At 37.8% G+C, this 15,886-nt stretch overlaps 5 protein-coding genes and 2 non-coding genes across 7 annotated transcripts; 5 read left to right on the top strand and 2 right to left on the bottom strand.

Annotated features, from left to right (window-relative positions):
- The first annotated feature begins 407 nt into the window (after nt 1–407).
- SOMG_20209 lies at nt 408–491 on the top strand. The gene is given in 2 exon segments: nt 408–445; nt 456–491. It is a non-coding gene; the product is annotated as a tRNA-Tyr (tRNA).
- Nucleotides 492–1,333: 842 nt separating this feature from the next.
- On the top strand, nt 1,334–2,242 carry erv29 (COPII adaptor Erv29; the record flags this gene model as incomplete). The annotated part of the gene is made up of 1 exon (XM_056183052.1): nt 1,334–2,242. One exon carries the CDS (start codon nt 1,334–1,336, stop codon nt 2,240–2,242), a length of 909 nt encoding a protein of 302 aa, XP_056039383.1.
- A 536-nt stretch (nt 2,243–2,778) lies between these two features.
- On the bottom strand, nt 2,779–4,722 carry raf2 (CLRC ubiquitin ligase complex subunit Raf2; the record flags this gene model as incomplete). Its single annotated transcript, XM_056183051.1, has 1 exon — nt 2,779–4,722. One exon carries the CDS (start codon nt 4,720–4,722, stop codon nt 2,779–2,781), a length of 1,944 nt encoding a protein of 647 aa, XP_056039448.1.
- Nucleotides 4,723–5,102: 380 nt separating this feature from the next.
- On the top strand, nt 5,103–5,184 carry SOMG_20208. Its single transcript has one exon. It is a non-coding gene; the product is annotated as a tRNA-Ser (tRNA).
- A 397-nt stretch (nt 5,185–5,581) lies between these two features.
- Nucleotides 5,582–8,569, top strand: kcs1 (inositol polyphosphate kinase Kcs1; the record flags this gene model as incomplete). The annotated part of the gene is made up of 1 exon (XM_056183050.1): nt 5,582–8,569. The coding sequence occupies one exon, from the start codon at nt 5,582–5,584 to the stop codon at nt 8,567–8,569; it is 2,988 nt and encodes a 995-aa protein (XP_056039169.1).
- Nucleotides 8,570–9,315: 746 nt separating this feature from the next.
- Nucleotides 9,316–12,896, top strand: sec8 (exocyst complex subunit Sec8; the record flags this gene model as incomplete). The annotated part of the gene is made up of 10 exons (XM_056183049.1): nt 9,316–9,478; nt 9,522–9,571; nt 9,617–10,211; nt 10,254–10,360; nt 10,401–11,299; nt 11,344–11,518; nt 11,561–11,699; nt 11,744–12,167; nt 12,210–12,440; nt 12,488–12,896. 10 exons carry the CDS (start codon nt 9,316–9,318, stop codon nt 12,894–12,896), a joined length of 3,192 nt encoding a protein of 1,063 aa, XP_056039170.1.
- Nucleotides 12,897–13,143: 247 nt separating this feature from the next.
- On the bottom strand, nt 13,144–15,189 carry brl2 (histone H2B-K119 ubiquitin ligase complex (HULC) subunit, ubiquitin-protein ligase E3 Brl2; the record flags this gene model as incomplete). Its single annotated transcript, XM_056183048.1, has 1 exon — nt 13,144–15,189. One exon carries the CDS (start codon nt 15,187–15,189, stop codon nt 13,144–13,146), a length of 2,046 nt encoding a protein of 681 aa, XP_056039658.1.
- Between the last annotated feature and the right edge of the window lie 697 nt (nt 15,190–15,886).

Below are 15,886 nucleotides of genomic sequence, written 5' to 3'. Positions count from 1 at the left end.
ATAATTTTATTTATGAGCTGCACTTGAAACGACCAAGGGAAAGTTTGATAAGTTACCATACCCTAGGGTCTTTTCCTTAAAAAAAAAAAAAAAAAAAATTAAAAAAAAAAAAGGAATGAAAGATAAAACTATGAATACGTTTGCAATATTTCCCGTCGTGAAATTTTATCTTTTTTTTTTTTTTTTTTTAATTTGTTGTAAACAAAGCCAACTTCATTACCACTTTCAGACAGGGACCGAAATTAAGGATTTAAAGGACAGTCTTTATGAAATGAAAACAGTTCCTACGGTTTAAAGAAATCGTAAAAATAATTGGTGTAGGAAACGTTATTATCAGTTTCCTCTAGTGTTTTTATTTAGCTCCAATAAGCCTAAAATAAATTGAATTCAACCTGATTTCAACGCTTCTCTCGATGGTGTAGTTGGTTATCACATCCGGCTGTAATGTCTATGATACCGGTTGGTCGCTAGTTCGAATCTGGCTCGAGAGACTTTTTCACTCCCTTTTTGCATTCTTTTTTATTTGGACCAAGCAAGCAGCCAAAAGCATCAAAAACAGAAAACAACGCTTTTTTATCCTAGGGCTACAACCCATAATCCATACTATTTGAACTCGAGGTTTTGAAGAATGAGTTCAAAAGGGTTTCTTGCAAACAACTCGGGTTCAAACCGTATGGACAATCAATCTGAATCCTAATCCTGATCGTGTTTCAGTACATAGGAGTTTTTATCCAACTCGACAAACACAACATGAGAAAGCAAAATCCTACGTCCAACAGTATCACGACTTCAAGACAATATTATAGTAAGCCGAAATCGTAATATGAAGGAGATAGATATTTCCTTCAAAATTCAATACAGCGTTCTAGTTTTTGTTAAGAAACCATTTCATAATTCTTGTCTTTTACTTCAGTTAGTTTCTAAGGAATCCTTTTTTCTATTCGTGCCATCGCTAAGGATCGCTTCCATTTGAATGGAAAGGCACTGGCCAAAGTCGGTAGAAAACCGCTTCAAGGGATGCATACCCAAGCAGCAAACTTGAAAATGCCATTCAAAACAATTATTCCTTTCATTTCTGAGCACTAGAATACTTTCTTTCCTTCAAAATCGGTTCATTTAAGGAGCCACGCTAAAGTGGGTAAGAATTCCTTATATGACGATGGACACAACAAGCTAAGGATATGGTGATTATCGAAACCTACGCTTTTCCTATATTCAAAACACAAAAATAAAGGTCCAAACAGGCGTTGTAGAAGGAAAGTTAACCAAAAGTAACGGATACAGTAGTAAAAAGGGATTTGATTAACTCAGACGCCGATAGAAACAAGAGAAAATGACCTCACGTGCTCCATATTCCACAATTCCTTTGTCGGTCAACCAAGAGTCTTACGCAACACGCGCTAACTATGGGCTTCGACAAAGAACACTTTCAGAGCGTGCATCTCAAGTCGTAGAACAAGCAGAGATTTTTTTGACTCCTTTGGGTCCCTACATGCCCATTTTGGGTCGGTTCCTTATCGTTGCTACGTATTTCGAAGATGCAATTCGAATTGTTACACAGTGGCCCGACCAGGTCTCTTATATGCGCGACTACCGCCGCTTCCGTTTTGGAACTGCCCCCTTGTTGCTTTTCCTATGTGTAGTCCTCATGTTTGTTGGTTCGACAATGGTGGTATTTAGAAAGCGTCAAGCTTATGCTATCGGCTCTTTATTGTTTGTGACCCTTTTGCAAGCCTTCGCTTATGGCCTACTTAGCAGTGGTGAGATGTTCTTCCGAAACGTCAGTGTCATTGGCGGTCTTTGTCTCGTAGCTAGCGACACCTTTATCCATCGCCGTCTTAATCGGTTTGCTGGTTTGCCAGCTGTTTCGGAGCACAATAAACGCACTTATTTCCAACTTGGTGGTCGTGTTTTGCTTATTTTTATGTTTATCGGCCTTTTAGCCAAGGAAGGAAGTGGCATCACCTACACCCGTATTTTTGTTCATTTACTCTCCGTAACCGCTTGTACAATGGTTGTCATCGGCTTTAAGGCTAAATACTTTGCAGCTATATTGGTTTTAATTCTTTCAGTCTCCAACTTTATTATTAACAGTTTTTGGTCCATTTCCAAAAACAGCCCTCATCGTGATTTTTACCGTTATGACTTCTTTCAAACGCTTTCTATTATTGGTGGTTTGTTGTATCTCGTAAACACTGGTCCTGGTAAGTTTTCTGTTGATGAAAAGAAAAAGATATATTAGATTGGTTTTCCTTTCTGTCCCCTACACATGACTTCCTTTCTGTTACCTAAAAAACCAGTGTTGGGTTTAATGTTCCCTTTTCATAATTCTTGCCCACTTGATGGTCTCGTACTTCTTCGGCATGCTTGTCAACCGTAAAATATTAAAAAAGAGACGATACCGCATGACCCAATGCCACTTTTCAGTACTTCTTTTGTTGATACTTACTTTTTTGTTTGACTTATAACGCCATCTATACGTATATCATATTGTTATCTACAGCATTGAGATTTCATGTTGGCTGCTCTGCTTTTATGATTCTTTGGCATCCATCTATTATTATATGGTCTAACTTTGCTTATGATTTATAATGTCTCTTATTCGACATACATTAATTCAATTTATACTTTTAAAAATTTCCCCTTTTTACATAAAACGATTCCCTTCTAAGAAACCTTTTAATATTCATAGTATCTAATTGAAAACCAAGGCTTTTGATAAATAATAACAGTGCATTCAAAAGTCATCTATAAGTTGTATCCCTCGTATGTTTCAACTCATTGTATTTCATGACTTACCATTTCAATTTCTTCAGTCAAAGTACTCATGGTATCGGATAAATCCTGCAACACAGGTTTGGATTTTATGTGACCTATCAAATGTACATAAACATTAGGATTGGGCTTCAACGGATTCTCGTTAACAGAGAAATACAAACAACGCTTTACGGGGCAAGTCCAGATACCTGAATGTATATCAGATTCCAGTTGGACAGGATAAACTTTCTGCAACTCGTAAAACATATACTGCCTTTGTTTCTCAGCTTCAACGTCGGAATACTGAAGCAAGTTCAGTTTGTTTGAGTTCGACGCGGCCTCTCGAGAGTTAAATGGAATAGAAGTGGAAGGAGCAGGAACTGATGTCGTTACTGGGGAGCCTTTAACTAGATTCGAAAAAGTATTCTTTTTATTGAGCCACACCTCGTCCCATAGATTAGGAATATTACAGCGAACATCAGGATATAATTTCCTCAAACATTCAAATAAATAACTATAAATAGAAAACACCGGCCAGTAACCTAATTCATTTGAAAAGCATTGCAAAAATTCAGGAAGAATGCTAATTATTAAATCTTCAACTTTTTCTCGTTGTACAGCATATTTCATACTTAGCAGACGCACATATTGAGCGTACGTATAATCTGCGCCCGGCAAACCAAGACTTAGTTGTTTAAGAAGAATATCATACAAAGGTAAAGACACTTTGCTAGGCTCTAATTTGTTCGAAAATGGATCAATGCCAACATTTTCATTTTCAAATTTGAAGACAGAATGATCGAATCGTTGAGCCTGCTGTCGGCAACGCTCCCGAAATTGCACTCTCGCTTGGTATATTGTAGTTCGATATCCAATAGCATGCTTTAAATCATTAAACAAAACTGATCCTCGCCAGGAAGGGGTAAAATACATCATTTGTAACAATGATTCTCCATGCCCTATAATTTTTGTTTTTGCTTCCAAGTTTGTACTTTGAGATTCTTTAGCAATCAACTGGGATGCCTCCTCAAGAGAAATCGAAGAAAAGTTTGACTTTTCTTGCGCTTCTTGTATTCCTTTCCACAGGGTAATAGCATCAAAATTTGGATCGACAATCCGAAGACCTGGAAGCCAAGAGTCATTATGAGGGTATTGTACGGGAAGCGTCTGCGTAGAAAACTGTTGTTGCTGTATGTTTAGGGACGCCACGTGAACTGGTTGAACGGGTTGAAAAGCTAGGGAAAGTGGTTTTTGAGATTCCAGAGGGCGACTGTCTTGATTCTCCTTTTCAGTAACTGACGATCGCTTCGTATCTTTCCTCCGAAAGCGAACATTTTGGATATTTGCATGAATTTCATATATGACATGCTCATAGGAAGAACGAATTCGCTGCAAAAAAGGTGATTCAGCCCATATATGAAGGGAATGATTGCTGGTCATTTGCGATAATAAAAATCGAAGGTGTTTTTGAATTAGTAAAATAGAATGGTACTCAGATGCAAAATTCATTTTTTTGCTCACAACGGAAATGTAGCTATCATAATCTTGCAAATGTCCTCGCACCATGTCTTGCTTGAATTTGTTCTTTAGAATATAGAATAATCGATTTTTTTCCAATATTTCTTCATAATATGGTTGATACTCTGTTGAAGAAGACAAGATAACATATCGACGATTCAACGTTGGAATGTATACCCTCATTGTTTCCTCTTTAGATTCATCATGCAAGCTGTACATCCAAATAGGAGAGATTTTAATGGAATGACCAACTACCGTATTATCCTCGTTGAACTGACCATTCTCCCGTTTATTTGTTACCAATAGCCCCGTCAAAGTAAACGGCCCGTACTCAAACACGTCCTCTAGGTCAGACAGCTTCCCATGCGCGTTTGTTACACTAATCTTTTGTAACCCATGTGTCTCGCGTTTATATAAGGACTTTCTACTCGTCGGTGAAAGACGCATTTTCCTTACCAGCAATCCCTAGATGAACCATAAAAAAAAATTCCTTTACATAGCCTGCATTCTTGTTCCTGTCAGGTTCGCGCTGCCACAATGTTGTTGCAAACAAAGGAACCAAGTTGAATGATTCATTATAAATTATGGTAAACTACCGTATATGGTTAACGAGCATGAGCGATGACAATACAATTCATGAAACAGCTTGTTTGTCTCACATATTTATGAAGAGAGCTTTATTAAGTCTTAAATTTAATGTAGTTTTTCAATGCAAATCGCTTTCACCAGATATCAATCAATCATGTTCTTGTATCGTTTATGGAAGCCCATACTTTTTTTTACGGACATGCCATAAATAAGTTAAGTTGTAGCGGTTATCAACGAAAGACACTATGCCTGAGTGGTTAAAGGGATAGATTAGAAATCTATTGCGGTCTCCGCGCGCAGGTTCAAATCCTGCTGGTGTCGTTTTTTTGTTTGCTTTTGTTCAATTATTTAGTTTGTGAAGAAAATTAATTTTTTTCTTCAACTGCCAAGACTAAAGAGTTTATCAAGTAGAAAAAAAATTTTTAAATCCTTTTTTTCTTTAAAATTTCGGTTTAGTGGTACTACAGTAAACGTCGAAAAAAGGGACAACGTACGTAAACACGTCGCAATAGTATGATACGGACTTGAAGCGTGGCTACCTTTTACCCCCACTTAAGCCAAATGTTACTCAGACGTAGCGAAGCTTGATCCAAACAACTTACCAACAACCAAACGCCTCTGAATGAAGAAGTAAACAAAACAACTCGACGAATTCGGGGTTTAGAGCCGGGATATTACAGCAGAAATTGCTTAACTAAAAATCTCAACTTATGAATTTATGCAGAACACATCAAAGTGTTACCTGCCAAGTTCGTGTGGTGGCAGAGACGTCGAATATCCAGAGAGAAGATTAGAGAAGGTAAAATGCCCAGAAAGCGGTTTCCTTGCGAAAGAAATGAAAAATCGTGAACCAAATTCAGATTTTTCGCTGCAAAAATCTACACATCCTTCAAAGGTTTTGTCTTCAGGTAGACGACGAAGTGACCAGTTTTCAAAATCTGACTTCGAAAACAATGTTCCTAGAAATCTATCATCCGTTCATCATGCTGCCGTATCCTCACATCCTTCCTATCCGCAAATAAATGAACCACAATCTCGTACCGCTCCACTTAGTCGACGTTCTTCTGATCAATATCGACTACATAGTCCTAACGATCAACAAGTTTCTTTTCATGAATCATTAAAAGACCTTCTTCAGACTACCGATTCTACTGATATGCACCCTCCATCCCCCTTCTCAACTACTGAACCTTCAATCCAAATTCAGGAGTCGTCATCACTGGATCCGGATGCTAACGATTCTCAAGCATCCCCGGACGTTCATCCCGCAAGGAAAGCCAGTAAATCATTACGTGTGTTTGCATCCTCGACTTTAAATACTAAAGATGGCAATAATAACACTTTGCATCCTGTCCCTGAAAGTGATTCTGTCGGACGAGCTTCTCCTGCCGTTCCTGACCAATCTGCGAAATACTCTCATCAAAACTATCATTCAAACTCTACCCCCGGTTTTCTTGAACCCAATGTATCCAATACAAATCCTCAAGATTCTTTAACTGCCACTCCTAAGGTTTCTCGAGGTCGTAAAGAGGGATCCACCAATTCCAAGACCACCGCTACGTATATTCCTCACCATCCCTCTACTAAATCATCTCAACATTTACCTCTTTTACCTGATGCATCTTTTGAATTTGATCGCTCTCTATCTCGTCCTCGTTCTAGCCCTTTATCTACTCCTCGTTCTTCGTTTTCCTCAAAATCTTCTTCCCCCCCAGATGAAAATCCCTTCTTTAATTGGAATGTTGATTATCCCATCACTGTCCAACTAGAACCCTTTAAACATCAAGTCGGTGGCCATACGGCTTTTTTTCGCTTTTCTAGAAGAGCTGTCTGTAAGCCATTGACTCGCAATGAAAATACTTTTTACGAAACCATTGAGACTTGTCATCCTGAATTGTTACCATTTATTCCTAAGTATATTGGTGTTTTGAATGTCACTCATACTGAAACAGATCAGAACAAAGAAGATACAGACGCTGCTGGAAAGGATCAAGACGTTTCCCAGTCTTCCTCTAAAACTCACAAGAAAAATATTTATGGTCAGTCTCAACGTCAAACCTGTGGATATATCCCGGAAGTCAGCGTAGAACAAAACCGACACATTTTTCCTGAATGGATGCTTCCTGATCATAGCCGATACGGTGCTGGAAAAAACCACCATAACAAATCGAGCTCTTTAGATGATCGGCCATCTTCTAACAATCCCGATTCTCCGCAGCCTCGAAAGACGCCTTGGGGTACTACGTTAATAAATAGAAAATTGCGTGAACAAGTGTTGAAAGAAGTCTTTGCCCCTAAGCATGCTCGCCAATCACTAGCTTCTCGCTACAAGCTACGGAATACGCACCGATCGAGCAGACCCTCTGTTTTTAGAGATAACACTGTTAATGTTTTTCCTTATGATAATAACTCTCGTTCCAGGCGAAATTCTGAGGCTGATCCTAATAAGAGTCTGTCCTGTAGTGTTGAGGATAAGTGTTATGATATGTGTACTGCTGTTGATGAGGAAAATGAAGAAATGGACTATGATCCTTTAAGTAAGCAGAATAAATGTCCTCGAAACCAAAGACGATACTCTTCCGATGCTGTATGGGAAGAGCCAGAGTCAAACGAATTCCCCCGTTTATCTGAGATGCTGGGCGATTATGAGTGCAAACCTGGTTTGCCAAAATCCTCCAAATACATTGAATATAGTAAGAAGATGCAAGCCCAGAAAAATGCATCAGAAGTCCCTATGTTTGACATGGACAACGAAGACTCATTTGAAGATCCTCCTCCCCTTGAAGCTGTCGATAATAGTCTAGCAGATGATCGAGCGCATAGAACGACTTCATTTCCAATGTTGTCGAAGGCATTACCTGAAGAACATGAAGAATCAAAACACTCGGAAGAAGATCTTGACGCCTTGCTTAGATCAACTCAAATTGAACGCTATATTGTAATTGAAGATTTAACAAGTGGAATGAATCGTCCTTGTGTTTTAGATGTTAAGATGGGAACCAGGCAATATGGTATAATGGCTACCGAAAAGAAGAAAGCATCTCAAACCAAGAAGTGTGCTATGACTACATCTCGCGTATTGGGTGTTAGAATATGTGGGATGCAAGTGTGGCATTCAAGATTTCAATCGTACACGTTTGAGGACAAGTACGTCGGTAGGGATATAAAAGCAGGTGAGGAGTTTCAGCTTGCATTGATGCGATTTTTAGGATGGACGGAGGAGGATGAGGATAATGAGCACGTACTAATACTTCATATCCCTGCTATTTTACGAAAATTGAGGCATCTGGAACAGATTGTTCGTTTGTTAAGAGGTTCCAGATTATATGCGAGCTCTCTTTTATTTATATATGATGGCGAACCTTCACCAAACAACGGATCCAGTAGTTCATTAGATCACGAAGGAGCCACTCCGAGAGAAATCGATATTAGAATTGTCGATTTTGCGAATTGCGTTTTTGCAGAAGATAAAAATATGCTTTCAGATGCGACTTGCCCTCCACAGCACCCAGATTCGTACGACAAAGGATACGTTCGAGGTTTACGCACCTTACGCCTTTATTTTTCTAAAATATATCGAGAATCAAAAGGAATGCACGTTGCTGAACGTGGTTATGAAGATAATTTTACTGAGGCTTGCGATGAGCTTGGCGAAGAGTTTGACTTTCCTGATGAAGACGCTGCTTGTGGAGACGCTTCTACTTGATTGTAATTCGACTGCTGGCTAAAATTTAATATAAAAAATTCGAACGTTTTTGGACCTTAATTTTGTATATCATGATGTTGAGAAGGCAGTAACAGAATGTCATTGGTTTTCTCTGTTCAAGCTAAAATATCATCTCTAATAACTTTTAATGCGAAAACTTATAATATGATTATATTTATCGTTGATTTATGTCATTTTCCCCTTTTCTTTCTATGCATGCTGCGTACAAATCGGATCAGTTGCTTTTGGGCAGGATCTAAGAGTTGTAAATATATAAGTAGAATAGGTTATGATAATATGATTTCTTTTATACTACTTGGTGATTTGCTTAACACTGTTGTTCTTGTGCCCACATGGGTAAGTCTTTTGTTACATTTCCTGTAGCACCTCTTCATTCTAACTTGTATGTAGTTATATCATCGGTACTTTGACTTGTTTTAATAGCGAATGGAAATCTGCAGATTACGCTGCTAGTAATCCAGCCGATGTACTAAGCGCGTCCCTTGTGGTAATCAACAAAACAACCTAATCTACTTTACAGAAATTACTACTTACTTGCTTTGATTCTTCAGTAGAATAACTGAATTGCGTGGACTACCAAAGGTGGTTAAATGTACGTTTTCGAGTGTATATTAAAACGTGCTAAAGCAAATAAAACAGAATGCTCTAGCTCGGCAATTCATTGACATACGCCATCTCTGGAAGAGTAAATAAAACCTCGTTTTTATACAAAAGTATTGAAATTGATGGATACTAGATTTTACTCAAATTCCAAAAAGAAAGGGAATCCCACCAGCAGTCATTCAAGATTAGTATCACCTGAAAAGCATGGAAACTCGAAGTCAGCACCAGATCGCGAAAAGCGCGGTGAAGGTGCAATGCGTGGAATGCAGATGCACGATTTAAAATGTTTGTGATATATTGAAACCAATAGGTATCTAACAAGTATCAGTTTTGGTTCAAGAAATCGAGGATGAATGGAAAGATTTATGCCGCGACGATGTAAGAATCATAGTTGCAGAAGCAATGGCTAACGTTGTAAAACAGTATCGTCCGATATCTACTGCTCTCGAATTACTAGATGAAGATTCTTTCGGTAGAGATTACAAATCTTTTTTACGGGTATACGATAGAGTGAGTTCTTCTTTGCAAGCTGTTGCCGATCAACACAAGGATGATTTTGCTCGAAGTGTATCGGCATACGGAGAAATTATTGACGGCATACAAAGATGCCTTGTTCGAATTAATACTTTAAAGGGTTCACTGGAAAACTCTCGACAATATATAGGCGTTGCCAACATCAAAGATCTACAGCAAGTGATGACAAGAAGCTCGCAGCATCAAAAGATTATCGAGATTCTTAAGGAAATCAACGAGGCAAATAAGGTTTTTGAGACAGCGCCGAAGCTATTACAAGCTAAAGACTATTATAATCTCTGTAACTTAGTTCATCGCGTTCGCGAACGCTTAATGCATCCCGCTTTCGATGGAATTTTGGTTGTGGAACAATTCAAAAGCCGCCTAATTGGATTAGTATCTCATCTGGAAGATATTCTTTCGGATGACCTTATTTCCATTGTCTTTCTTAAAAAACCTTTAGCTTATCCCATCATCTCTTCTTGCAGTTCTAGTTCTCTACGAAGTAAGCTAATTTATCAACAGGATGCGTTCTAACTGTGTTTAGTTTTTGATCCTCTTTTTCTACGTAATTTTTTTGCCGAATCAGAACCTGGTCTTAAGCGTGAACAACATGAACAGCTTAATTATTTACGAAAGTCTTTATCGTTAGGGGTAAGAATTATTTTAAATCACGAAGTAGGCTAATATTTAGCTTCCACAATGTGTCGAGATGAGGTTTGGCCAGAATAGCTTTCGTGATCTGCGGATTATCTTGGAATCTCTTAATTTACTAGGAAAATTACCGAACGCTATATCTGCCTTAAAGTCTCGCACATCTGCTGAAATATTTTCCATTGTGGATACCGTATCTCGCGAGTTCATTTCAAAGTACGCTTTGAATACGAAAGATACTCGTGCCAGTAACTTTCCTGGTTCTTTCGCCGACTTTGGATTGAATGCTGAATCGTGCTCAGATCAGAAGCTCTTGTCCGACTTTTTCGAAGAGTTATTTTTACGATTCAGATGCATTGTTATGCATCACCGCGGAGTTTATGGATACTTGATGAGTCCAGAAACGCAAAATGCTATAAGTGCTTCTCAATCTCTCAAATCCAATGCTGCATCTCCTAAACATTCTATAACGCCAAAAGGGCCCGAAGTTGAAGCGGCAGATTTTCAGGCTTTTACATACGAGCCTCTAGTGCAAGCCATAGTAGGTGAATTGAGGTTGCTGCTTCGTGATTACCTATTGTCCAAAAACGAGACTACAGAGAAAATCGGAAATGTTGAGCAAAGCGATGAACTGTCTATCTACAATCTTCCGGGACAAAACCAGGCGGATAAACTGTTTGACGTTACAAATGAAGTTGCCGTCGAAAATGGAAGTACTTTTCATAAAGACGTTAACAGTTTGGTAACATCAATTGCTCCTGGCTTCTTAGCTAAGCGCTCCAATGCTTCTGTTTCTACAATTGAACTCTTTTCTGGCTCAAAAGATATTTCTCGATTGGCAGGTCATCCAATATTAGTGGATCCATCGATATTTCACGCTTCTTCCGTGCTTTCTTCTACAGTGAGCTTTTTAGAAGATGCAATCATCTACCTTGAAGAGTACGTTCAATTTCTCTACAATCTTCTGAGTACTTACTTTATAGCCCTCACCTATCTAGAAAAGTTGCCGTCAATTTTCTTACAGAATTTTTACAAGGACATTACGTGCCGCAACTGTTCAATTTTATGTCTAGTCATCTTGAAAAAATTTTGGCTGACGTTAATTCTTTTCGTGTATCTCCGAATTGGCGAGATTATTCAAAGTTTCCCATATTTAAAGTACGTGAATATCAATGTGATCATTGATTGCTAATTTAACAGTGCCATATAAACGTTGTGGAATATATCCGAGATTTGCAGGATTATCTTCCAACTATATCCCTTAATTTGAATGAGTTTTATGATTTATTAAAAGATTTGTTAAGCCGCTTTCAGCTTCGATGTGCAGATTATATGTCAGGTATGGTCAGAATATATAGACAAGGACGATATTAACCTTTCCAGACTTATGCCGATCAGCGTTATTAAAGGAATCTAGAAAGTTTGACGAGGAGCATGAGGATATCGACGACACTCTTCGTTTTCAAATGTTACATGATGATCTGATCCATCCCCAATTAGTTCGCCTTATGAAAAATTGTAAAAGGGATACAGCCAATCTTGATGAAATATGCATGTCTGAAAACAAGCGATTGTTGCAATACGAAGGTCAGCTAATCGCAGACAAGAAATTACCTGTCTCAGTGCTTAGTCAGGATTCCGATCTAATAGAGTTACTCTCTTACTTCTACAATTCCATGGAGTGGATTCTTCAAAGATGTTTTTCAATTTATCTAGAACGTGACGATTTATCTGGTGTTTTGCGACGATCCCAAGTTGACTTAAACGGTAGCATTATACCGTTTACTAAAACCAATTCACTCAAAAGGTTTGTTATATAAATATAAAGAACCATGCTAATTTTTTTTAGTGTTTATGCCGACTTATTTGACAAGCTTGAACAAACCAAATTTGATGCTCTACTCCTAATAAGAATGGAGATACGGTTACGATATATGAACGCTCTTCAGGAAGCAGTGTCTCTTCCTGATTACGTGGTCGAATACAGAGGTCGACCTGACGGTTCTATCGTGCATTTGAATGCTACGATTGTGTCAACAGTCTTAAAACTGAAAAACTGTTTACCTGCATGGGAACAAAAGTAAGTATTAAAATGATAATAATCGACCAGTTCTAACTCATGTTTAGTTTTGTAATCCATGGAATAAATGGATTTTTAGATTCCTTGCTTTATGCGAAGTTTTACAAATTAGAATCCATGAATCGAGGTGCATGTTTACAAATGCTCAAGAACATATCAACAATAATTCAAGTGTTGAAGTCTCTGCAACCAAACGTGCGTGATGTTTCGTTCCCAAAAGCTTCTAAAGTGTTTGGAATATATCAGAATGGTGCTAAGAAGATTATCGAAAACTTTATGGCTACTCCTTCCAATGACTTAATTCAAGATGTGAAACAGATGGTTCGTATTTATTACCAAAGATTAATAAAGGATGCCAATAAAAGTGGAAGGGAAGACCTCCATCGTCAGTATTCTAAAAAAGTCGGTATGATAATGACCCAGTTAGAGAATGCCGTTGTTGCTGATCAAAAATAAAACATTGGGTTCTGTTATATAGACTACACAAGAAGCTTAATGATTCATGATTAATTCGCACGTTTAAATAAAGGTAACACTAACTAATTCTACATTCCAAAATTATATGCAGCTTACATGTGTATTTCAAAATTAGAATAATTAGTTATGAATCCTAAATAACCCCCATATCAATTGTTCACAAGTAGTAACTTAGCGACCATCGTATTTTAATACTTTACATAACATATGTAGCAAGACAAGCAAACTATAATTGCATAGGAACAACATCGGAAGCTCCAAAACCTCGGCCACATATTGGACAGCGTCTTTGACGCGTTTCTATTCTTTTTTGTACACATTGATAACAAAAAGCATGCCCACAAAGTGATATTGCTGAATTTTTCCAACGTTCAAAATTGCAAACAGAACACTTACACATAGCTCTATACATCTTCATTTCCTCTTCGGATGAAGATACAGCACTGTCGTTTAACTTTCGCTTCTGCCACTCATGATGCTCATTTCGTTTTTCCAAGGAGACAATATTTGACGATAGCAACGACGATTGTTCATTCAAATCGGTTAATTCAGATTTCGCCTTTTTAATTATTCCCTCTAGGTTGTTCACCTTTTTCTCTTGGCTAGCTATCGTAAAATTTTGAGCTGCTTGTTTAACTTGAAACTCGACGGAATATCTCGAAGATGTATTTCGAACCTCAGATAAATCAGAAATTCTTTCTTCTAACTTGATAATTTCTAAAGTAGTCAGATGCTGGGTATATAACATTTTGGAGGTAAATTCATCCGTCTTCTTGTATTTTTCACGTAGCGCTTTTACCTCGGCATGTAAACTATCTCCGGATTTCATGGTGACAAAATATTTCTGCTCCGCCTTATCCTTTTCCACTTTATACCTGTTAGTTAATTCCTCCATGCGCATATCAATTTTCTTTAAAACTTGTTGATTAGCTAAACGGAAAGCCCGCTCCGTATGAGCCAATTCTTGGGTTAAAAATTTGGATAACTCTCTTTGGAAAAGTAAAGATTTCGTTCTTTCTTGTAACTTGGCACCGACAGAATTGTTTATTGACTCTATTTTTTTCTTGGTTTCTTCTACTTGGGCATCCAATTCCTTGAGTTTGTCTGTTTTCTCCGTTAAAATGCCGACCTTTTCATCTAAACCTGCTTGTTTTTTCCCACTTGCTTTCAAAAGATCCGCTTTGGCTTGTGCAATTCGATGTTCATCTTTTTGTAGTGCGACAATCTGCGTTTCAAAATCAGACAATACGGATTGATAATATGACCTAGAATAATTATCAAAATTTCGCTTCTGATGTAGAAAAAACTCCCTATCCTCGAAGCATTCAATATACAATTGTTCAAGAGCCCCGTATTGAGCAGACGTTAATGATATAACATGCATTAAATTCAATAACGAAGGGCTTTTCTGGAGATGTTCCCAGTCAACACTTCCAAGCTCATTTTTTCGTTTAATAATTATATTGTCAATTTCACTCAATTTGGAATCGACAGAGGACATCTGCTGAGAGTATATATTCATTATGGCTTGTTGCTCTTCTTGTAAGCGGGAAAGCTCTTGTAATTGAGATTGCTGCCCCAAAGCTTCACCGACTGAAGCAGCCTTTTCCTTTCCATTTACTGGGTTTTCTTTCTTCGTAGGGGGATGCGAACTTACCGATTCATTGATGCATCGTAATGTGTAGCTACTAGACCGATCGGGAAGCTTAAGAATACTATGCAGGCGACCCTCTGCAGATTGAAGATCGTTCATTACTCTTTCTATTTCAGAATCAAGGATCGTTTTACTTTCACTTAACTGGGAATCGTCTTTCAACGGAAAAGTGAACGTAGATTGAAAGTCAGGCGTTGACGTTACTTTTTCCAATATTTCTGGAGAAAACGAATCATTTAGCATCGCATGAATCCCCGATTGTTCATTCTGAAGCGATTTTTTTATATGTTCCATATCAGGAGTCTGCTCCAAGAGCGCAATCGACTGTTCAATCCCAAAATCAGCAGACTCGCGGTTTTGGAAAATACAGTAAAACTGTTGAGCTATAAGAGGCCACCAACTAAGGAAAAAAGCGATGTGCCGTAATTTATCATACAATTCGATCTTTTGTTTTTCCAACTTTCTGGATGAGACTTCATAACATCGCCTGCTACTTTGTAATTGTTCCAAAAGTTCTTTTTTTGAAACCTTGTTTACCTCATAGAAGCCATCGTCTTGCTCAGAAAAGCTTCGCTTTTGATGAAGCATCTGTCCTGTACCAGACTCATTTTCACTCATTGTCAACCAGCACGAGCATTAGTATAACACAGACTATAATATACACAAAATAAAATAATAATCGAGACTTCAAACTTCGTAACGAGCGAACAAGGATGAAAGAGACCGATGATTTTTATGCTTTGATATTTCTCGAATTCGAAACGACCGCAGTACAATTATCACAAGGATAATTCTTTTTTAAAAGTTGCAGCAAAACCAATATTTAAACCTAACAAAACCCAAACAATTCACGTAGAACTGTTTTCATCGACTTGGCTGAGGACGTGTAACAGTTACCTTGTGTCTCGAGCATTTAGCGAATCTTTGGGATATGGTACACAGATGCACTAATCATTTAACGCAAAGTACTAGTCACATTCCGCAGCAGTATTCAGTATTTTATGATCATATTATCAAGTAAATTAAAATGATTTTTATAAATATGTAAAAATGGGTGTTTTTCCTAATGAGTTTTGTAAAGTAATGTAGACGCTGGAAATGTTTTTTCAGAGTCGAAACACTTGGGTTCTTTTTGGTTCGTAGTCCATAGCAAGACAAGGTATTGGTTACATAGTATTGGCATGCAAGGAAAAAGTAGAGAAAATAATTAAACGCTCCTAAAAAAATTTAATCATTCGTTCTCTTACTTGTTGTCAATTCTTTATAGTACATTGAGAAAATGTTGGTTTACCTGAGAATTCTTACACATTGAGTG

This window comes from Schizosaccharomyces osmophilus, chromosome 3, assembly GCF_027921745.1.
Source record: "Schizosaccharomyces osmophilus chromosome 3, complete sequence".
In the NCBI taxonomy this organism is placed as follows: domain Eukaryota; kingdom Fungi; phylum Ascomycota; class Schizosaccharomycetes; order Schizosaccharomycetales; family Schizosaccharomycetaceae; genus Schizosaccharomyces; species Schizosaccharomyces osmophilus.
The sequence above is the reverse complement of the archived record's forward strand: the minus strand, read 5'-3'. Positions and strand labels throughout refer to the sequence as shown.